This window comes from Triplophysa dalaica, chromosome 5 (assembly GCF_015846415.1).
Source record: "Triplophysa dalaica isolate WHDGS20190420 chromosome 5, ASM1584641v1, whole genome shotgun sequence".
Lineage (NCBI taxonomy): Eukaryota > Metazoa > Chordata > Actinopteri > Cypriniformes > Nemacheilidae > Triplophysa > Triplophysa dalaica.
This window is the reverse complement of record NC_079546.1, coordinates 8,657,315-8,681,099: the sequence shown is the minus strand read 5'-3', so window position 1 is coordinate 8,681,099 and position 23,785 is coordinate 8,657,315. Positions and strand designations below refer to the sequence as shown.

Here is a 23,785-nt window from a genome sequence, read left to right as displayed (position 1 = left end):
AATTTCAGTTCCGTGTCAGATTTGCGTCACTCGGTGTTATGCCTGCCTGCGTTCCATTTAGGCCTAACCAAATCTGTGTGTTTTTTTGTCTGTATTATGTTACACATCCATTGTATATTCTGAAGGCCTTTCTCAAGAAATAGTGCCATTTTACTCACCATTTATACCATGTATTTTACACACTTCTCTCAATGTCCTCAAGGCTTTTTCGTACATATAATTATTTGTTTACAGCCAGGAAGTAGATTTATAACATGCAGTGCTCTATAGTAAAAGTAAAAGACGTGCAACAACATTGGGTAGGTCACTTGAGTTGGGGGACAATGTATTTTTTTAAAAAATGTTTATTTATTTATTGTAGGATGAAAACAGAACACAATAAAATACATACTTTTAAAAACGAAAAAGAAGTCACGTGTATAAAAGCCAATGACAGTAAACTGAGAGTTCTTAGTTTACCTGAAATCTAATAATAACACATTTAATCATTCATTTTGCGTATAATACATAAAATACAAAAAAATTAAGTTAATGCTTATGTACATTCATTTGTATTGTGAGCACATGTGGGGTGATGGGGTGGACTGCATGGGTTGAGTTCCCTCTACAGCCGTGTTTCTGGTTTAGCATCTGCTTCAACCTCCACTGTGCTATCCTAAAGAAGAAAAGCAGAACTTGAAATCAGAATGATCTTATATGATAAAAGAGAATGTTTCAAGTTTCTTTGCCGTTCACACATTTAAGCTTGTGTGTTTATTGAGTCACCTCATTATATTGGATTCCCTCAATGTAAGACTTTTTGTTGATGCCATTTCCGCAAACCTGTTTTCATGAATACAAATTAGACACTCTTACTTGTGATAAATGCAATTATTCTTTTGTATTAATTGTTATGTCTTTATTTACCTTCCCGCTCACAGTTATTGATGGATGGGACTCATGAATGCAGAGCATTGCATCATGAATGGTCAAAAAGAAGATGGACGTCTTTATTTCATCATCGAAGAATTTACATTTCCTCAGCTTCTCTATGATGTATGCTACAAGCAACATGGAGAGATACAGCACAGTTTATTATTACATGCCGTTTTATTATTGTGCTTTATAATAGCTGTAGATGTAGAGAACAAAAACCTTGTAAAACATGCTACAAATAGTTTATCCAAAAAAAGTGCAGATTCCAATGGAAGGGAAAGTAATGTCAACTTACGATCACAGCCGACAATATAAACGTCAACGTTGATGCGTATAAATTCCTTTAAGGCCTGTAAACAGTGAACAGGAAAACAAGATGTTCATTGCACTTCTAAAGCTCTAAACATGTACAGCCCAAAACTGACCTGAAGTTGTTTGTAACTAACAAATTAAATAAAAATCCAGCATTTTGCTTTCAAAGTAAAGGAGGGCTCAGATCATTTTAAACGCTATAGTGCTGTACCGTTTTAAGACCGTTGAGTGCAGATATATCCAGAAATGAGACCGCAGTAAAGTCCAGGACCAAGCTGTGGATGTTCACGGGAGGCACCCGGATATTGGCAGGAAGTTCTGTGTTCCAGTTTACCTGGACGGGCAGATCAGAATAGTCCATGGGCTGATCCAGATCCTCCATGTTGCTTTCATCTTCTGATTCTTCAATGGGCATTGAGCATGTGGCCTGTAGTCCTTTCTGTAGCCAATCAATATCAAAGCTGACTTAAATATTATGTACTATAGATATCTGAGATTAAAACTTATTTATGACCGCATTGCGTAACATTAAACAATCATTCAGTTCATTGTAATCATTTTAAAATGCTTCCTTATGTTTACATCGTTTGTTAGTCGCTTTGGATAAAAGCGTGTGCTAATGGACTAAAGGTAAAAAATGTCAATGTAAAATTGCAGAGACTTACGGATGTTAAGATCAACTCCCCTTTCTTTATCAGTTTCTTAATCTTCCTCACAGCCTTGTTTCTCTTCCTTAGTATTCTCATTGGATTAAAGCCCACCTGTAATACATTAAATGATATGGTTACATGGCCACAGCAATCTGTGTATTTCAGTTACATGTATCAGTTTAGCTACTTCAGCATCAGGTGTTAGCGCACAAAGGTATCTTTGGCTGTTATCTTTAAACAGTATATACTGTTATCAGGTCTAGAAATAACATATGATGGTAGTCAAGCCCGAGGTCATTAAACTGAAACTACTGCACTTACGGCGTCATTCAGTTTGTCTCTGAAAAAGTCAATATTGGCAAAGAAAATGGGAGATGGAATCCTGAAAATCTTTATTCCCTCTGGTTCATAGATCTATAATAAAATCAGAGAAACCATTCATTCTCTACACTTGTATTATGAACGTTGACACATCAAGTCATGAATCATTCAGATAATACTATGGATGATTATGTTGACATATCTTTGGCAGACTTACGCTAACATAGGCTTTGCGATCTCTGTAGATATCCGTCCCTATGACATTAGCTAGGATACTGCAGCGTGGGCTAGAGGTCAGAAAAAGGTAAATGCAGTCTTACAAATACACTCTTACTGTTTCTTTTCTTTGTTTTATCTAGGAATCCAACAAGACACGTATACTGAGACTAAGTATACTGAGTACGATGTTTTTATTTTGAGTGAGCACAAGTTATTTATTTATTTATTTTGGTTATATTATTCTGGTTATATTATAATAAATATCACTGTAAGTCAGCTTCTAAAATAAAGTAAAAAAAATAATGTTTACAAAAAAAGACATCACTGCTACACAGTTGATTTTTGTCTGTCACATTTATTTCTGTCCGGGTTCATTTTTATTTTGGGAATATCAAATAATGTTAAATCAAATATTCTGTCTTCTCTTCTGTCCCAGTAACTGAAATCCAGGTAATTGGATCACCTCATACTTACAACTGAACCCTGAAGACCACCGTGACCAGCTCCACTCCAAGTCCTACAGCAAGACCCAAGTCAAGCCCCAGTAATATAGAAGCCAAACATGTACCCACCCAAACAATCTGAAGAACATTAAACACTCAGTAAGTACTGGATATCCCACTTAATTATTAAAATGTAAAATCCATTTTTGGAATATTGTTGTCTATGACAAATACAACAATTCGATTCATCATTCTAGTAACTTAAGAAATTAAAACTTTTGATTGTCTATGTAGGATTTCAAAGTAAAAGCATTCCCCTGTTTTCAGAAAGAGAGACAGACAGAGAGTCAATGGTTCGTACACAGTCGGGCCGATCTTTCTTCCACAGGTATGGGACACTAACCACCTGCATCAACATTCCCTTCAGGTTCACAATTACCACAGCTCCCAGCACTGACTGTAACACACAACACCAGACAACTGCTTACCATACATTCACCACAAAAACCAGTATGTTTTAAAGTAATGTTTTGAATTTGTTTTGAAGCCCAACCTTTGGTAGGGGTTCCAACAAGAACCCTATCCCTAATATAACTACCAGCACAATAATGGCAGAGAGAAGACCAGCTATCTGCAACATAAACACATAGTTGTTGTCATGTAATTTTATGTGACATAAAAAATATTTTTGACACTTATTATAGACATATTCAGTGTAGGTTAAGCGAAATAGCAGTAAGGTGTAAGCAATTAAAATTATATATGTTAAATATATAAGTATGAATAACATGTAACTATATTATTATGTTATATTTGTATATTTACACTGTTATTAAAATGGTTTAGTTAAAAAAAATATTTTGACTCATATTTAAATAAATCTTTCATCTTTGTAGAAAACAAATAAAACCTGTTAACAGAAATGCCCCTAAAGAGTTGTATTGTAAGCCGATAACTGTCAACAACAGTTTTTTGAACTGAAGAACAGGTTAAAAGTGGCATAAATATTTTATATATATATATATATATATATATATATATACATACATATATATAAATTATAAGTAAAAGCTATTGTTATTTAGATCAACCATTTAACTCATTGTGACCACTAGAGGTAAGTGTTTCTCTGTGGCTGGAAAACAAACTCCCTAACTTAGATGCCACAGATGCAAAGTCATCTTTTGTGTTAGAGCCACTGAAGGTTGCTTGTAAACAGATTTACAGCAGTGCGCGTGATCCATGGATATGTTTACCTGTGTTTTTCCTCCTGTGCTTTCTTGAACTGCAGTTCTAGAGAGAGCTGTGCTGGCTGCCAGAGACTTGAAGGCACCTCCAAAGATGTTGCTCGCCCCAAAGGCAATGAGTTCCTGTGAGATACACGTACATCATTACATAATTATGTATTTAGCAGATGCTTTTATTCAAAGAGGCTTGCAGTGTATTCAACAGACAAATCTTTAGCAATTTTTGTGTTCCTTGGAATCAAAGCCACAATCTTTGTATTTCAAGGAACATTTATGCACAAGACTATTTGTCTTTTGAAAGGTAAGTTATGTTGATTAAATGATATAATTGTATGTGGAACTGACTTGATTTCCATCAATGAGGTAGTCGTGTTTAACAGAATAGACTTTAGCCACTGCATAGGCCACAGCAAATCCCACAATAGCCATTGGGAAAGCGTCCATCGCCGTCATCTGGAAAACCTGCAGGTCAGGAGCCAATGGGGGCTCGAAACTTAAACAGATGGAAACATGTTTATTTTTTGTCACTTTGGCTGTTCTGTCAGTTTTGTGATTTAAAGCATACGAACAGTCCAAAGCATTGTATTGCTTATAACAGACCCCAAAAGATCATAATTTTGGCAATTTTTGAACTGTATGCTGGTGTACCTACAACTTGATAAAATTGACAGATGTGTAGCCTTTTGCTTTCAGTTAAACAAACACAAATACTGATGACGCATGCTGAATTAACAGGAATGCTACTTTTTTTCTGGAATGAACATGTACCTTCACCTATTACCACCAACTTGTGACTGGCAATAGCAATGATTCACATCTCTGTAATTCAAGTCTACTGGCTTTTTAAAAAAGGGACAAACATTTTAATCATTGATTCCACATTGGCAGCTGAGACGTATTTCAATGGAGCTACCATATTGAGAAAGGGAAAGTCTGATATAAACACACAATTGAACAGGAGTTTTTCTGGATAAAAAGCCTAATAATGTTTACATTTCTGACCCGGTTTTTATGTCTACGATGAGTACAAATGGTCTGTCTTTTATAGATTGAAGTTATTTCTAGGAGTTGTGAAAGCTCTCACAATTATTTGTATGTGTTTACGGGGCAATCTTGCCCTCCCCAAAATGGCAGCGCCATTAAAGGCGGGGTGTCCGATTTCTGAATTACGCTTGTTTAGACAAAATCGTGCCGAACCAAAACAACCTTGTAGTCAATCAGCAGTATGGTGCACAGTGCACAGGATGGACATTAGTGGAGCCGAGCGCTGATGAAAGCGAAAGATGGGGGTAGGGGTGTGTCTGTTTTGGTGATTTGAACATCAACAACGGCTATGATAAATTGGACATGTATTGGCTACGCATTGGAGTAGCAAGCAGGATACAGTATGTCCTACCACAACTTCCTGTTTACATAGAAATACATAGAATACACAGGAAAGGAAACGGTGCTGATCACACATTGTCATGGTGTCCAAAATCATACATTATGAAATTAGTATTAATAAAATGTTGTGTAGATCTTGCTGCTTACGAGTTTGGAATTGTCCCCACCACATCCACCGCATGGTTTTCCTTGAAGTTGAATGCGTAGGAGACTCCACATGCTATGATGGTCTGTGGACAACATGACTTTATAACTGCACGGCATAAATGTAGTACTGTATTTAAAATTTTTGCTGCGTCACATGACCTGTAATATTTACACTGATCATGAAAGAAAATCAGACAAAGACTTAAGCAAATATTAACACGTACATTGCTTGATGGTTGACAGTACATGTGAAAATTAATATGTGTTAAGAAGAATTATCGTGTTATGATAATGATTCACATTTATTATGCCACATCACTATGCGGTACAGAAACAGATGGTTTTCACTTACCATTATCACCTCGATAGGGATGGGCACTGGTAACTTCGATTTAAATCTATCATTGATCTCTTTTACCACCAGCACCACCACCATCACCACAATCGCAGTGACCAGATCATGAATATTAGTTGAGGTGATCTGGCCAAATATGTCCTTGAGCGTCTGGGGTTAAAACAAAGATAATGAATCAGGATGGGACAATTTTAAGTATGAGAGTCTGATAAAAAAACAATGGTTTTGAATTCCAGATATTTAGTGCAGATTCAGATTTTTAACAACCCTTAAAGACAGTATTTGATATGACTTACGTATATAATTGCAAGGGGTCCACTGTAACCTGCCACTTTCAGCCCAAATATGAACTTGAGTTGAGAAACCAGAATGTGAACGGCAGCTGCAGTGGTGAATCCTGATATCAAAGTGTCTGATAGATACATGACTATGAAGCCCACCTGTAGCAGACCCATTCCAAGCTGGAAATTACAAAAATAGTCATTATTGTCATCTTTTTGAAAAACGCAACACATCTGAATGATCTCCAGCTATTGTAGATACACAGAAGGACAGCTCTTTGTAAGGATCATTAAAGTCCTTCTAAATATTCTTAGGTTATAGTTGGTGCACCTGGAATAAGCCCATTAGGATAGTAACGGAGGCAGACACTATTGCTCTCTGTTCATCTTTTGACAGGCCCTCGAAGCCGGTGATGTTGAGTGGTGGACCTTCATCTGGCACCAGTCTGGTCACTACGGCCCCCACCATGAGACTCAACACAGGGAAAGCTCCTGGTGAAAACAAGTATAGTAACAACATTTAAATACCATAATACAAAATCCTCAAATGTTTGAGTTATTTTATTTGTGGAATTGCCAAAACACCTGATATTAGTGTATGCCTGCCACAATAACCGACGATAAAATAATGCAAATTAAAGATCAGTTAAACAGTTGACAACACAACTGCGTATGGTGATTTATCTTAAAGATACAGTGCCCCCACCCCACCCAAATGTATGTTTATTTCGATACATTTATTTGCATTGGTCTAGCTAAATGAAAAATGCAACTTACCCACAGAAATGTGTCGAGAGGTGCCAAGGAAAAAATAAATGATGACTGGAAAAAATGCTGTATATAATCCATACCAGGGAGAGATGGATGCAAGTAAACTGTAGGCTAGTCCTAAAGGAAAATTTTAATAATTCATAAATTAAATAAATATTAAATAACATCCAAATTGCTACCGTGGTTACATACAGTTTTATACTTTATTTACATATGATCAGAGTGGTCCGATTTGTGGCGACCCCCTTAATCTGTTTCAGAGATAAGCAAAAATAGTTTAAACAAAATTCCCGGCCAAAGGCTTCAAAAAAAATTTGAAAGCATGAGGAAATGTGGGCCAAGTGTTAAATCTACATGCTTTGCTTGGTGTGTGCTACACTTTTTTATCCTCACTTTGTTGTGCATTTTCAGTCATTTTGACACATTTTATCATAGCAAAGTCATGTTGCAAATGTGACAACTAATCACATATTAGTTTATAAGGATCTTAAAGCACATATTCTGCATGACCATATTCTACATCCCTGATCCTACCCAATACCTAAACCTAACGACTACCTTACTAACTATTAATAAGCACCAAATTAGAAGTTAACTAAGCAAAAGTTAATAGTTTACTAAAATCGAGAACTGGACCTTATAATAAAGTGTGACCATATCTTTTTTACATTCATGAAGCCATGTCTTGTTTAATGTAATACCATAAAAAATTTAAGAATATGGGGATTGTATAATCAACAGTGGGCAACAATGTGATTATTTCTTTCTCTGCTCTTATGTTGTATAATATAACCTTAAGAAACTAAATGGTGGATGTTGCATCTACTGCAATTGTTAGATGTCTCGGGTTGTGGGTTACCTTGGAGGACAGCTACTAGTCCAGTACTGACGCCAGACACAATGTCATTTAACAGCCATTCTTTGATTGAGTAGATCTTGATCCATCCGATGATAGGTAGCAAGGACAAGGCAGCGTTCTTCGCGCGTTTCGAATTACAACTTAAAAAACAAGAAAGGCCATGACGTTATTTTTATGGCAAGTCTTTTAACTTCAGGGCGTTCATCAAGTCATTCCAAACTTGTTTGGATATATTAAATGACGAACGTTGAGTAAATTATTAAAGAATTTCTGTATTTGGGGGGCCTGTTTATTTTTACATTTTTTTTTTTTCACAGAGCAAATGAGGTCCAAAAGAAAAAGTTTTGCCAAATCATAGTTTTAATATAAGTTACGCAATAAATAACTAAGAAAGTCGTATAAATAATTAAAAAATGAAAAAGAAAATGAAGAAAATAAAAGCAAGAAGTAATTTTAATGTCCAGATGTTACAGCAGTTACTTTTCAAACTTTTATATCAACCATGTCTTAAATGATTTTCCTAAACTTTCATATGAACCCAAACTGTTTCTATTGATACTAGTGATATACAGTATTTGTGTAGAACTGCAAAAAGTTCAGTAGTTCACCTTAAAAAAGAAAAGGATGTCATAATTTCCATACTCTTGTCATTTCAATCCAGTACGGCTTTCTTTTTTCTGCAGAACACAAAATAAGATATTTTGAAAAATGTTGGTAACAGAACAGAACAGCCCCCCATTCATTCCTATTGTAACCAATGCAAGTGAATGGGGGGCTGTGAACAACATTCTTCAAAATATCTTCTTCTGTGTTCTGCGAAAGAAAAAAAGTCCTACAGGTTTGAAATGACATGTAAATGATGACATCATTTTCTTTCTTAAGGTGAACTACTCCTTTAATCTTATTACGCTTTAATAAGAGAAACAATTGAGCCATTAAAGAGAATACATTGTTTTTATAGCAAGAAATGATATGAAATTTTTACTTTATCAAAAGTGATCATTGTACTTACTTTCTCTTTGCTTCTTAATAAATGTTAAAAGGTGAAAAAGGCTTACGTGAAGTACTCTTTGATATGATCCAGCAGATTCTTGTGTTTTCTATAGACTTTTGCATGTTCTTCTTCAAAGCCGTCCTCCGAGTACAGCGGTCTGGTCACCACATACTTCTGCAATGAGGGTCGGAGCATTGTGCACCAACACAGCTGCTGGAAGAAGTCCTTCTGATCTATGTGTGGTGAGAGAACACAGCATCCAAATAACATTCATCTATCAATATCATCTCCAACGCTGGCTACTGTAATAGACAGTATGTCTTATTTATATTGACAATCAGGTGTTTAATTTAATGCACTATGAGTAAAACTCATGCATGTATTAGAAGGGGACATTCATATCAATGAGTGTTTGATGGTTTCCATGTCTGTCTACCAGCAGATTTAGATCTGTTATCTTAAAGGTTTCACATCTTTGTATACGTGCTGGATAAACTGTTTTTTTAGCAGATGTTAAATCATTTTAATAATACACAACAGGTGCTGGCGAGTAGCTCTAGCTAATCTTGTTTATGGATTTTGTGTTAAATACCAGATATGTCCGTAAAGACAGGACTGGTTGCTAAGTTCAGCGAACAAAGCCATTAAATATCTGGGCTTACCAACCGAGCGAAAGTAATGCATATACACAATGTTGTATTCTAGTACTAATGTTGTGTAGTTAAAACTAGATAAAACAATAGTTAAAATGTTAACTATCAATCTCTTGGTTAATTTTAGTTTACAATTAGTTTAGTATATTTATAAATTGTCTATTGTTAGACCTTTCTTATTTTATTTATCAAAAGTTAAAGGTGTATGCATAAATGATGTGTATAGAAAGATAACATATAGTAGTTTAAATGTTCTAATCCTACCTGAGGTGTCGATAAAGAAAAAAATCCCAGTCTCTGTGTTGATACCGTTCGCCTAATAATTTGAGTTCATCTATATGAACTCAAGACCTTTCACAGTACATACTGTACATTTATAAATTCCATTGGTGGACTTATCATGTCTGTAATAATTAACAGTTATCAAGATATCTTCTTCATCTTACCAGCCACATCACCTCTTATCCCTGACCATTGTTCTTACAGATAAACACCTGGCAGAAGACCCATACTCACACACTATCGCTGGCTTCCTCTCTCCGATAAACAATCACCCCATCAGTTTTCAGTTGGCAAATCTTTTGGCACTGCGGATATATGGACCATAGTATTTGCTCAGATCATTGATTTCTCAAGGTACGAGATATCATAATATATTGTGAATATTGTAAAGAAGGGTTTAAGGCACTCTGCTGTTATCTCACCAGATATCGTTCTGTTATGGCTCATATGGTGAATGATGTAAATAATGTCTTGAGCTACACCTACATTTGAAAAGTTTTTCAGAATTAATCAGAATTCGTTCATCAAATTATTTCCAATTTCACACCTGTCCTTCTTTTCCAAAGCCCTCGAAAGGGTAGTATTCAACCAACTTTCTGCCGATCTCTCACAGCATGACTTTCTTTCCTTTCAGTCTAAAGGGAACCTGGGGGTGATGTTTGACGATCGGCTGAAATTCACCTCTCACATCCTAGCAACCACTCGAACTTTCAAGTATGTGCTCTACAATATCAGGAAAATCACGCCGTTCCTGTCGGCGCATGCCTCTTAGCTGCTAGTCCAAGCTCTGGTCATATCAATACTGGACTACTGGCCGGCCTTCCAACCGATGCAGTCAAACCCCTGCAAATGATTCAGAATGCAGCCGCACATCTAGTTTTCAATCAGCTTAAAATAACCTCCTTTCACTTCACTGGCTGCCAGTTGCCACCCGCATCAAGTTTAAATCTCTGACACTGGCCTTCAGAACGGTAACGGCAATTTCGCCCCTTTACCTTAACTCACTGCTCCAGGTCTACATCCCCTCCCGTCATCATCAGTCTGAAAATGAGCGACGCCAGGTTGTTCCATCACAGCGAGGCACCAAATCGCTTGCAAAAACCTTTACTCGGTGCCCCTGTGCTGGAATGAACTGCCAGCCTCCACCCGAACTGCAGCATCCTTCAGAACTTCAAAAAACAACTCAAAACATACCTGTTTTGCACTTATTTGACCGTTTATGTCTTGTGTCCAATTTTTTAAAAATTGTTGTTCATTCGTTCCCTTGCTTACTCGGGCTTTAATCCTCTTTAGCATGGCCTTGTAAACTAACGGTACTGTTTAGCGTGTTGACAAAATGTTTGATGCTTTTCTATGATGACACATAATTCATTGAGTCCCTTTGAAATACAGTTCTTTACTATCATGTGATTCTTGGAAAAACATGACCATTATTTAAATGACGATGACATTTATTCTTTATTACCTAGATTCCATATTTTATTTTGAAACATTTTTGTTTATCGCCCTCCTATTCTTGTCATTTGAAAGAGTTGTAATCAGAAACGTGCTTAGTTGCGATGTTTGTGTGAGAACATACCTTTTTAAATATTAAAGTAAATACCTGTGAATATATTTATATAGAGATATATTTATGCTTTTATGACTATATACTTTAAAACTACCTTTATTGAAAAACAAATTCAAGGGATAGTTCGCCCAAAAATAAACAATTCTGGAATTAAGTGCTCGCTCTCAATTTGTTCCAAACCTGTGTTTATTTGTTTGGTGGAACAGAAATAAATTTATTAGGAGGAATGTTGGCAGCGGAGATTTCTGGGGCCCCATTGACCATAGTAGAAACAAATGTGAAACACAAAATAAATAAATAAAATGTTTTAGGGTATCCTTGACATCCATTTTAATGGTAGTCAATGGTGCCACAGAAATCTCAGTTTGCTGACATTTTTCAAAATATCTTTATTTGTGTTCGACCAAACAAAAACGTATACATGTATAGAACAACTTAAGGTTGAGAATTTTCATTTTTGGGTGAACTGTTCCTTTAATATTATATTGCCTTTGAGCTATTTCATGTAGCCTAACTTTACAGTTTTAGACATTGCCCTTTCTTATTAGTTGTATTTTGTGTTGGCATTTTTTTCCCCAGAAGAAGATATGTGGTCAACATGTCCTTTAAATCTAATTTGTGAATGAGTAGATCCAGACCTTCTCTTAAATCTAAACCTGGAGCTTTTATCATTAAATTAGTTTACGTTTCTGTTTTCTCTAGCTCTTTGATAGGGGGCTTTGAGATGCGTCTGTTAGATTGTAAATGGTTTCTCAGAAATCTAAGTATATATGAGCTCATTTAGAATCACTAACACAAATAATATGTGAGAGAAGATGATCGTTTTATAACAGGTTGAAGATAACGCTTGATATCTCTGATTATGTTCTAGCTTTTATACTTAAATAAAATATACATCCTAATAGCTAACGTGTTAAATAAAATATTTATATACGTAAAATACATTTACATATTATACTTACTACTATATTATAACTACTAATTAACTTGTCGTTCATTCGACATATATGTCACAAAAGATTCAATAATTTTTATAAGATATTTAATGCTATATGATACTTTTTGTGGTCAATTTCCTTTTTTTTCAAATTATTTTCTATTTACATTTATTTAAAAATACAATTTTCCATTGCTGAAGTCTAGCTTTATAGCATAGACTTTACACTTAGAGCAATACAAATAGATAAGGTGTCAATGCTAACAACAGTATTTAATCTAAAATAAACACTTATGGCTTGAATGATGACCTCAGTGACAATAAAGTGGGCGGCATTTTCAGATCTCTTAACTCTTAAATTCCATATTGACAAGCCATCCAGTGCCACATATTACATCATATTTTCCATTAAGAAATACAATTTTGCAATATTCTTTGAAAAGGTGCCAAAAAGTACTTGCTCTGGTTGAAGCTATAACCAGTCAATTGCACAATCTTCGTTTTGGTAACCCTGTGCATTTTTAATCTTAGCTTTTGGAGGATTTAAAGATCCTAGACGAGAAAAGACTCAATACAACTTACCTTAGAAATCGAGAGTCACCCAGTGAGAGGTCAGTGGTGTGTGTATGAATAAGGCACACATTTTCTTGTGTGTTTAATACGCTCAGTTACTGTTGCTAAATGTGTTAAGTACACAAAAGACCTCCAGATAGAGCAACGCAGGAATGTCAACAAAAATTAAACAAGGGCTTTATTGTTTGAGCATGTAATTTGTTTCATCTTAAGAGCAAGGTCTCGTTCTGTCATGTTTTAAAATGTGTGTACGGGTTTGGCTGTAATTGGGAATGACAGATGTTGCAAGATGTCCCCACAAGTTATTATTTATAACAGCTATTTTTACTGCTCTACACTTTTCCTTAAATGTAATGACACTTTCTATACTTTCGGTTACTTAATTCTGAACTATTAAAGTTATTGTTCTTCCTAAAAAAAAAATCATTATTTATGCCATTCCAAACCTGTGTGACTTTCTTCTACAGAATACAAAAGATGATATTTTGAAGAATGTTGGTAGCCGACTACAATGGCCCCCATTGACTTCTATTGTATGGAGACAAAACCAATGAGACATTTCTCAAACTATATATTTTTGTGTTCCACAGAAGAATGGGTGATACAGGTTTTTAACAGCATGAGGGTGAATTAAATATTTATCTTAGGGTGAACAATCCTTCACAGCTAAATGTAAATTACAGTATCTCTTACTTGAGTAACTCAGTTTTAGTACACTACTTGTACTAATCAGTGAAAATTAGATAACAGCCATTTGTGTTTCTGACCACAGTGACAAGTCAGTGTCAGCAGACTGATGACAAATGCAGAAACACAACAACACATTACATAGATCATTTATTTCCAAATATCCAGTGGGAAAAAAAACATGACGCATGTAGAAGATTTACTTCCTTCATCACTAAATTCATCTTAAAAATATATAGCAAAGAGGGAAACTGTCTATTTATAGGTCTAGACATCAAAAGGTAAAACTCCTGCATGATTCTAAAGTGCCTCAAAAATGAGGCCGTAAAAATGCTGACAATATTTCTTTGTAACTAAAAAAGCTGCATTTTCTGTAATGTTTCAATTCAGATGTGAAGAGACATAATCAAAACCACTTTCTTTCTTTTCAGTGCATCTTTCTGGCTCAAAGTTCAAATTTTCCAAGGATAAAGGTGCAGTAAGACCACCGTTGACTCTATTGGAAGATGATTTGGAGGAGTTTTTGTTTTCCAATGAGTCCAGCCAAAGGAAAGAGTTTGATTCAAGTTCATCCTCAGTTTGAAAGTCCATGAATAGCCTGGAGTTAAACAGGACAAAAATTATTGTTTGATGACTTGTTTAATCTGGTATCTGATAAGAAGAATAATGCTGACTGAAACCATAAAATAACAAAATGATGTAAGCTCACCAAGTGCTGGTTGTCGTAGGTCTCAATCAGGTCCTCATCGTCTGTGAAAAGAGGTGGTTCTTTGTCATCTTGGGAAACCTAAATAAATAGGGTAGTTGTTATAAAAATAGGGTTTTGTTGCATTTTCTTTACATTTTAGTTGAATGCCGATTGATGGAATACATTTTTTACCTTTTCAGCAAACAGATCATCTGCGTTTCCACTAGATGATTCGAGTTGGATGTAGATAATGGCATCATGGACAGAGACGAAGAGCAGATCTCTGGTGACTTCCTCATCGAAGAAGGACAAGGCCTCCATTCTTCTGACAAGCTCACCTGTGACATGAGGAGCCTTGAGGTTATTTACTCGTTCTGAGTGCAGTTTATAACAGCGATGTTTCACCCAACCAGATCTTACCGTCACAGCCTGCGATGTAGACGCTGACACCAATTCGTATAAATTCTTTTACGACCTATGAAGATGAGAGATAAATAGCCTGCTTATTACAACACTCGTTGTACAGGACTATTTGAATATAAACAGGCTTACCAAAACATTGATCTTATACGCTAATTTGCACTTTTGTGCATTAGAAACTTCTTTTTATTATTCTTTGAAGGGAAAACTTTGTTTACTACTATTACCAAAAAACAAAATAGTATTTATAAATAGGTTTTCTAAACCCCTCCTCAATCTTGACAAACAGGTTGACCCCGCCCCCAAACATACCGCATTGAATGAGCCAGATTGCCAAGATGTCAAGATGCTCAGAAATGTTTTTATAGCACCACAGAGTAACAGTATTTACACATTTTCAGGGAGTCAAACTAAGAATAACCAAGTATTTTAGGTTACCTCCAAATGAGGTCATGTTATGAGATTACAATTTAGTGTCTTAGAATAGTATTTGCATGTCTACTCACTGTTTTCTTGTAATATAATGCAACAGAATGGTCTTACTGTGGCTATACATTTTTATAACAGTACTATAATGACACAGCAAGACGCTCACCAGCTTTAGAGACTTTGCAGATACAACATCCAGAAAAGAGACTGCAGAGAAATCCAGCACCAGGCTGTGGATATGGACCTTTGGTACTGACACACTGACCGGCAGCTCTGATGTCCAGTCTACCTGGACCTTCACATCTGCCTGTACCGTCTTATTTACTGCTTCAGGACCCTGTTCTCTCTCAAAGGCTTTGTTATCTACTCCCATTGAGGCCACAGGGGCCAAACCATCCTGTGAAGAAATTCATGTCAGGTCAGTGATCTGCGTACCGTTGTGGTCTTAGTTCATTCTGTCAAAGCATTGATTATATTAACAAGAAGAAATACACAAATGCATTGCAAATATTTCAAATTTATTGAGTATACAAAGTACCTCTGTCATTTGTAATTCTCCTTTTTTAATGAGTTTGTGAATCTTCTTCAAGGCTTTGTTTCTTTTCTTGAACACTCGTACGGCATCAAAGCCCACCTGTGGGAATTTATTTCGTAGTCATTCAACTAATTAATATTATATATGAATGTATTTTATCTATATCATATATTGCCATGATTTTGTATTATTTTCATAAATCGTTACTGGAAAAAATTTATTCTGACAATATATGAATATTACTCATTTAAAATGGTTACTTTTACTATAAATCATGTACATTTTTTATGTTATATAATCTTTACTAATAGTGAACAATATACAAACACATTTGATCATTTCAGACTTCATGTCATGTTATTTGAATTATTTTAAAGGATAGTAAACTCACCTCATCCCTTAATTTCTCTTTGAAATAATCAATGTTTGCAAAGTAAATTGGAGAGTTGCATTTGAAAATCTTTATCCCAGGTATTTCTCTGATCTGAAAAAATAGATAAAATAGATGGAATAGAGCACTCGTGGAAATGAATCGAGATCAGATTTTTAAAGGAGCATGCACTCCTGGGTTATTTTAACCCAGTGGAACAAACCCAGCTGTTGGGGTACGGATTAACCCACGCTGGGTGGTTTTAAACCATCGTTGGGTCCAAAATAAACATTTTCTATATGATAATTTAATCCATCAGTTTGGTTTGTTCCTTTTGAGCTAACGGTGGTTTGAAAGTATGCCTTTTTGGCGAAGGGGTGTATTGTAGAAAAAATATTATAACTGACAACACAGAATTAACGTCTTACGTTTTTGTAGTCTTTCATGTTTTTGTAGATATCAGTGTCTGGAATATGTCCAAGGGTAGAACAGGACGGGCTGAACGAAATAAGTAAAAACGGGATTTTAATAACAAAAGAGGCGTATAAAGTCACCCGTCAATTTCCATGCTTACATCATTTCCTGTTTTATATCTTACAGAGATTATAATTGATTGTTACACATCGCATATCAAGTGATTTTATGGTGCCATTAATACAGTAAAATAACACCTCTCATTGATTGCCTTGTTTGATGGCCTCATAATAACATCATGTGAACAATCGTCTGCTTGTACTTCAAATGAAGTGCTTTCATTTCGTAACAGCAAAAAAATGTGTTTATAGAAAAATGGATACTGATAAGACACTGATACTTACAACTGCGTTCGGACCACCACTGTGCCCATTTCAAATACCAGGCCTGCCAGCAGACCCACATCTAAACCAAATACGATACATGCCAGGCATGTTGCTATCCAAATGAGCTGCAGAGGGAGAATTTTTTGTATTTAATATTTGCCAAACCTACAGGAAAAACATGAATGCTGACAAAAATCTGTGTTTAAGAAATGAAAAATCACGAAATACGGATATACAAGGTTTCAGCCTGAAAGTAACAATGTTACAGTATTTTGAAGACAGTTTGTCACATTCTGATTGCTTTTTTTTATAAATATCTGACACAAGTCTTATCTCACAATGTTAATTGTTTTTAGTTTTGTTATACTTACACAGTCTGTCCTGTTTTGTTTCCAGAGTACAGGCACCTCGGACATCTGCATGAACATTCCTTTCAAGTTGGCTACAACAATACCAGCCAACACTGACTGTGGGACAGAGAAAGAAAGCATCACGATAAGTATCTGTTCTTTGATACATGATGACTAATGACTGCATTGTATTTTATGATTAGTAGTTTATAATAAGAATTTTTATCCTGTTGGTATTCGACTAAACGTGACACATTAGCCACTGGTAGAGAATCTGATACTGTTTTTACTAATAACGAAGGTAACGTACGACGCACTTTAGTAATATATTAATATACTAATTAAGTATTCGTGTAATATTTAATGTTTAATATCTGATTAATTTCTCACTAAGGAAAACAGGGTTTATTGACCTTTATTGACATTAATATCTCGGAGTTGTTTCGGATGCGAGATAACAATATCAAAGGTCCATAAAGCCCCTATTAAACAGATGTGTTCGAGGTCATCAGCCTCACCGGAGCTATTAAGCCCTCTATTTTTAGAAGCACTATTAAATGATTATATCTGCCTAAACATTAACACACACACAATTTCTTTACCACACCTTCTGCAGAGGCTGAAGAAAGGGCCCGAGAGCCAGGATCACTATCATCACCATTAAAGCCGAGATTATTCCAGCAACCTAAAAAAGCATCAACAGAACGCAGGTTAATCTAGGTTACATTTACACACACAAAGATGCCAAAGTGTTAAAGTGACAGTGTATGCATTTTACCTGGCTCTTCCCCCCTGTGCTTTCTTGAATGGCGGTCCGTGAGAGGGCAGTACTGGCCACAAAGCTTGAGAAACATCCTCCAAAAATATTGCTGACACCAAAAGCTATCAGCTCCTGGATGTAAAAGTGAAGTTTCAGTCACTGTGGCCACGGTCATTTTTATTTCCGTTTTTTGGTTAATATGTATTATTTTGTTCAAATACATGCAGTGCGACCCCTACAGTATGTAATTACATGAAAACCATGCTTAGATCAATATAGTTTTCTATATTCTTCTATTGCAAAAATGGTCATTATTCATTTTAATAATATACTAATCTGGTACTGTTTAGCATTATTATTGGCAGTTAATAGAATTTAATGAGAAATGTTACAAATAATGACACCCTTCGAATCATATTACCTGTACAAAATCTCTGTCTTCGTTAAGTTATTTATTTGTTTTGTGTGTTTTCTCCATTGAATTGTTGAGGAACTGGAAACTTGCATAATAACGCAGCCATTGGCTAGTTTAGACGTTATACTACTTGTGAGCTCTCACATTTGCTTTGACTTGGCAGGTGAAGGTGACCTTGAAAGGTCAAGTAGCTCTTTCTGTCTCTCCCTTACATTACAGTCATTTCTTTATCTGTGGGAGGCTTCGTTTGACCTTTATTCTATCTCAGAAAGTACTTCACACGCCCTTGGAGGACGCTTAGTTCATTTGCCCAGTAAATACCGTAGTTAGAAACAATTCATATAAAATGTATTTATTTCATGCTAAGTATAGTTTACTTGAACTATTTAAACACAATCATATATTTAGATATATGAGTATAAATCTTAAGCCTGTGTTTAAATAAAAGTGTGTTCTAAGGTCACTTTTGATAAGGATTTTATGATTCATTTAATAAAATCATTCTTTCAATGGAAGAAATTTTAAGTGTACCTGAAGCATACTTGCAATAGTTCAAATACACTTAAATGTATCTTAAATTGGACTTCAGCTCTATTTCTGCACAATTAAATTACACAATTAGTTGTTCAAATTTTGCAGACTATATGTATACCAATTTAGTATATCACAAATACAATCGCAGTGTATTTTCATTAAGTACATAAGATGTAAATGGATTTGCAGTATACTTAGCATGAAATAAATGTATTTCAAATCAATTTTAGTATATTTATTTTTCACTAGGGTAAGACACATGTTTGTACTGGCTGATGCGTACATACAATACAAGACACATACCTGGTTGCCATCAATTATGTAGTCATGTTTTGCTGCATAGACTTTTGCTACAGAGGCTGCGACTGCATAACCAACAAACGCTGTGGAAAAACTTGAACCCAACATATTTCCAATAAGTGCTAGATTTGGTGGCTGGGGCGGAGCAAACCTTTGGAACACAGACACACAACCGGTTAAAAAAAGATTTTGGACTATTTTGGATGAACAGTTAATACATCAAAATTATGAAATAATTTTTTTTAGCAATGCTCATAAATTTTCTTTGAAATATTTATTGAAATAAATATTGTTTAAAAAAATATATTTAATTAAAATGGCAATGAACCGCCCTTGTCAAGATGACAAGAGTACAAAAGACTCACAAGTTCTTATAATTATTATATACTTTTTATTAAACTTGATGTTTCCTAATGTTGCAATATTTGTTCCATATCAATTATTATTATTGCTCAAGACTTTGTAACAATCTGTCTGTCCTTGTTCTAGAGATAACTGCTACACTCTAGTGGCGTCTTTTGAATAACTTTCCAGGAACAATAACAGAATAAATACTTTATAAAGAGACTGGATGTCCAATTATTGGGATGCAGGAATGGCAACAGGAAGTGATCTTACCCCCTGGGGAGGCTGTGCACAATGCTAGCACCATACTGGGAGTTCAAGTCCATCACATGAGAGACTGCAGAAGCGATCACTGTCTGTCAAAAGGGAAGAGTGAAAGGAAATCAGCTCTTGAGAAAATCATATATGTTCTTACTTAGAGACCCAATGAAACTAAACACAGTTTTCATTGTGAATTTTTACAATAGGCTTTAGATACATCAGAGACGGTGAATAAATCATAATTCTCTACTTGTTGTAAGTGGTTTAGGGGAGGGACATTATCATTCTTGAGAGTATATGATTGGACAAGAATCTAAATATTTAAATGCTAAATATCTGTTTTTTTACTTTATTTTAAGTGTTCATCTGGTACAAGGAGTATTATTAATATTATTTTTATATGAATTATTAATATTTAAAGCTAATAAATAGTTTGAAAGCCACATGAGAGTTTGTAATTGAGTTTAATAGAAATGAAGTCCATACCACAATGACTTCTATAGGGATGGACACCTGGATCTTGTGCTGAAATCTCGTGTTGACCTCTTTCACCGCCATAACTATAAAGATTGTCATTAATCCGGCAACCAGGTCTGCAATATTTGTCTGGTTAATGTTCTTACCTACATCAAAGAGAGTCTAGATTCAAAACAAAAGGAAGAAGATCAAATTTATAGATTTTTAATTTTTATAGCTCCCCAATCTATATTGTTCCAATATGATGCCGCTTATTCAGATTTATACATAAGGGAATAATAATTTGCCAAAACAACACCGCTGTACTTAGTTCTGTTTTAAAAGAAAAATGTAACGATACTAATAATATCGGAGCCTTGCATAAGCGATGGAGAAGAAGCCATTATGGTTCTGGGTAGGAATAGACAGGATGGTTTTAATCTGGGAAATAAAGACGTGAATGGCTGCAGCAGTAGTGAAACCCCCTACCAGGGGGTCTGACAGATACTGTACTAGAAAGCCCGCCCGCATCAGCCCCATTGCTACCTAGAATGAAGTGAAAAACAAAAGTTTTAGTTATGGCACACTAGCTGTATTATTATAGACAATAGCGATGTGTGTATTTAGATTTAGTTTTGACGCGATGTAGCGTAATAAATAAATGACAGTAATTTAATAACCTAAATGAAACTGATTTATGTTTTTTTTAGTTCTGTCTCCAGCTTTACCTGGAAGAATCCGATCAGCACGGTCATGGTGCAAGCCAATGTGATTCTCTGGGCCTCTCTTGCTTCCACGTCCACCTCCATCCACGTTTCCGTCAATGTCTCGTTCGCACCCGTCACGTTCGCTGGCCGTAGAAAGTGCTCGTCGGGGGCAAAGGTCAAAACTACAGAGCCCACCATCAAACAGGTGACTGGAAATGGACCTAAAGTGAACACATTACAAATGTCACATTTTATGTTATTCTTTGTTCTTGGTTATTAACCCACAGCAGACTAAAGCTTAAAAATATAATGTCTTTTTTTTAAAACACACTAACAGGGGACGTACCCACGGAGATGTGTCTCGAGGTGCCCAACACAAAGTAAGTAAGAATAGGAAAGAACGCCGAGTAGAGTCCGTACACAGGTGCCACAGAAACTAGCAATGCATAAGCCACACCTGTAACACACAGCAAAACCATGACAACCTTAAAGCACCACGTCACCATAGCAACATTGCGAGGTGTCGTTCACACTGTAATTTACCTTGTAAACAGCATACCACACCTGTGGTGACCCCAGACATGAGATCGCCGGGTAACCACTGTTTGACTGGGTATTTAGGGAGCCAATCCAGTATCGGGAGAATCCCCTTAATCTTCCGAACAGCCCACTTGTCATTGCATCTGAAGCATTTTAATTGTACGTCAGAATGGAGGAATAAAAATTCACACTAGATGCTGTTATTTAGACTCACCCACAGGTTCCCTTCAGTCTTTCTTGTAAGCTTCTGGTCTCTCTGTCTTTTCTCTGATGGACCTCATCAAAAACACGGTTTGAGTAGATAGGTCGTGACACGTGGTAGTCGTTTAAATGGTGGCAGACATCCATCATGTCCCCCGTTGAATGTCTTTTTGTCTGATAAAAGAATGTGGGTGGTGTTGTGGTTTTGTAAAAGAAAAAGTGAGATGTAGCATTGGATTTAAGATGAATAGATGGTCCATTATGTAATGAAGTATGTGTTCTGATTTAATGAACCTGGTTAAAAAAAATATTATTGAGCCTCAATTTACATTAACAAATAGTCATACTATAAATAATGCAATTCATATTTTTAACAATTGTTAATTAATTGTTTTGCCTTGTTATGAATTAAAATTTTGTTTGATTTAAGATTTAAACATTAAAACATTTGGTAATGTACTCACTAAGTAAAAAAATGAACAAACCTTTCAATCATAAAAAAATGACAAAAACCTGATTACGAACCTTTTAACCTAGTAATGAAAATCTAGTATTTTTGGCAAAACCATCATTTTTAAATTTTCCTTCGTCTTTTTCTATGATTGCCGGTCCAGCAAACAAATACAGTAAACAAATACTTTAAGGTTCTTGGCTCGCCTGTGTCAGAACAATCTGGTCAACCTGCCCAAAAGAACCCTTATCCCATTCTCTGCCGTTATCTCCCTGTTCAATAGACCGGCACTCTCCCAGGTTTCCCCTAAGATCAATGAGCCTTTTGACATAAGAAACCCTTCAGAGATCAACTAAAGATAGTGGGGTGGGTGGGGAGCACAAAGCCACACTTTGAATAAGGGAGCTTGTGTCTCCAGCAAAGCTCTCTCGCTCACATTAAAGATTAAAATATTTACCCTTATTTACAATGAAAATGTGGTACCTGTCTCAAACTTTCTTAGTCTCAATCAGTTTCTTTATAACATCAAATGACATTGATGTTACACAAACCCCACATCTATTCAACTGCACTTTAAAAAAGTCACCTTTCTTAACATTTTTACTATGATTCTTCACTGAGAAACTATTAGTTGACAATTAAGTCTTACCTGCCAATTCTACTTTGCACTGTCCTAATAAGATTCGAGAAAGTCCATGCAAGTTATCCGCTTAACAATGCATACTGTCCATGTCAAGGAGGTTGCAAATGTGACGTTGCTCTTTTCTTAATGACACCGGCATCCCTCTGTTTTGTATTTATAAGCAGAGCTGTTGTGTAGGAGGACTATCAGACACCCAAAGGAAGCGAAGGGGAATTACAACAGTGGCCTGACAACAAGCATCCCGCCAGTGCCGACCGTCCCTCCCCAATTATGTAAAAAAACATTTGTTTCTATTTGTGTGTGGGGTGTGTGGATACAAGATTCTGTAATACGTCAAAGGTCGACCCTGCAAGTGCTTGTGTATGAACATGTTGACTATTCAGGTGGGATTGAACGCTCTAGACAGAACAATATGATCTGTGCACGACTTGACCTCATCCTGTCAGTACAGAATGTCTAGATATTATAGCCCAGATTTTCTCCTCAGAACATGAGCCGGCTCCTTGATAAAGGAGTAAGTCTGAAATGACTCAGATTGATCGGTTTAAAAAGGAGAATGGTAATAATTGATAATAATGATATTAGCATCAAGCACCACCGATCTTTTTTAAGATCATGCGATTCTTTTTCAGTTGTCAAGGTGTTGGAGTTATTGGATTGTTAGTCTGCTGAGACTTGCTTTCATGGTGAACCAGTTTGCTAAGAGATATTTTATGTTCTTCCGTAGTAGGAAAAATTGCTTTGTAAATGTTCTGTTAAACACAAAATAAGATATTTTGAAGAATGCACAAAGCAAGCAGTTCTCGGGCACTTTTTATTAACATTGTAATTTTTCGTACTGTGGTAGTCAATGGTGCCCACTGTTTGGTTACACAAGCATTCTTTCGAATATCTTTCTCTGTGTTTATCAGAACCAGAAAATTCATACAGATTCAGAACAAATAAATGATGACAGCATTTTCATTTTTGGGTGAACTG

The 23,785-nt window shown here is 35.7% G+C and overlaps 2 protein-coding genes and 1 long non-coding RNA gene across 5 annotated transcripts; 1 reads left to right on the top strand and 2 right to left on the bottom strand.

The window, feature by feature from the left end:
- Positions 1 to 334: 334 nt before the first annotated feature.
- Positions 335 to 9,097, bottom strand: LOC130420869 (chloride anion exchanger-like). The gene is made up of 20 exons (XM_056748379.1): positions 8,965 to 9,097; positions 7,907 to 8,046; positions 7,054 to 7,164; positions 6,608 to 6,768; positions 6,292 to 6,456; positions 5,993 to 6,145; positions 5,641 to 5,723; positions 4,453 to 4,600; positions 4,117 to 4,230; positions 3,414 to 3,491; positions 3,222 to 3,317; positions 2,892 to 2,998; positions 2,416 to 2,485; positions 2,199 to 2,291; positions 1,893 to 1,988; positions 1,439 to 1,666; positions 1,211 to 1,265; positions 907 to 1,040; positions 766 to 822; positions 335 to 655 (listed from the first exon to the last, which is right to left on the bottom strand). The coding sequence occupies exons 1-20, from the start codon at positions 9,093 to 9,095 to the stop codon at positions 605 to 607; spliced, it is 2,271 nt and encodes a 756-aa protein (XP_056604357.1). The 5' UTR covers positions 9,096 to 9,097; the 3' UTR covers positions 335 to 604.
- LOC130420871 (uncharacterized) lies at positions 2,441 to 10,607 on the top strand. Its single transcript, XR_008906722.1, has 7 exons — positions 2,441 to 2,502; positions 2,854 to 3,019; positions 3,188 to 3,248; positions 6,674 to 6,781; positions 9,013 to 9,142; positions 10,040 to 10,189; positions 10,470 to 10,607. It is a non-coding gene; the product is annotated as an uncharacterized LOC130420871 (long non-coding RNA).
- Positions 10,608 to 13,739: 3,132 nt separating this feature from the next.
- slc26a4 (solute carrier family 26 member 4) lies at positions 13,740 to 22,999 on the bottom strand. 3 transcript variants are annotated; one of them, XM_056748377.1, is made up of 21 exons: positions 22,814 to 22,999; positions 21,727 to 21,887; positions 21,516 to 21,655; positions 21,319 to 21,429; positions 20,994 to 21,193; positions 20,755 to 20,811; positions 20,296 to 20,448; positions 19,822 to 19,904; positions 19,207 to 19,354; positions 17,973 to 18,086; positions 17,802 to 17,879; positions 17,216 to 17,311; positions 16,863 to 16,969; positions 16,473 to 16,542; positions 16,066 to 16,158; positions 15,678 to 15,773; positions 15,306 to 15,536; positions 14,711 to 14,765; positions 14,483 to 14,628; positions 14,312 to 14,389; positions 13,740 to 14,200 (listed from the first exon to the last, which is right to left on the bottom strand). In XM_056748377.1, the coding sequence occupies exons 2-21, from the start codon at positions 21,861 to 21,863 to the stop codon at positions 14,177 to 14,179; spliced, it is 2,217 nt and encodes a 738-aa protein (XP_056604355.1). In that variant the 5' UTR covers positions 21,864 to 21,887; positions 22,814 to 22,999; the 3' UTR covers positions 13,740 to 14,176. The 3 variants fall into 3 exon arrangements, with proteins under 3 accessions (XP_056604355.1, XP_056604354.1, XP_056604356.1); XM_056748376.1 differs by having other exon boundaries at positions 20,647 to 20,811; positions 22,814 to 22,998; XM_056748378.1 differs by lacking the exon at positions 20,755 to 20,811.
- Between the last annotated feature and the right edge of the window lie 786 nt (positions 23,000 to 23,785).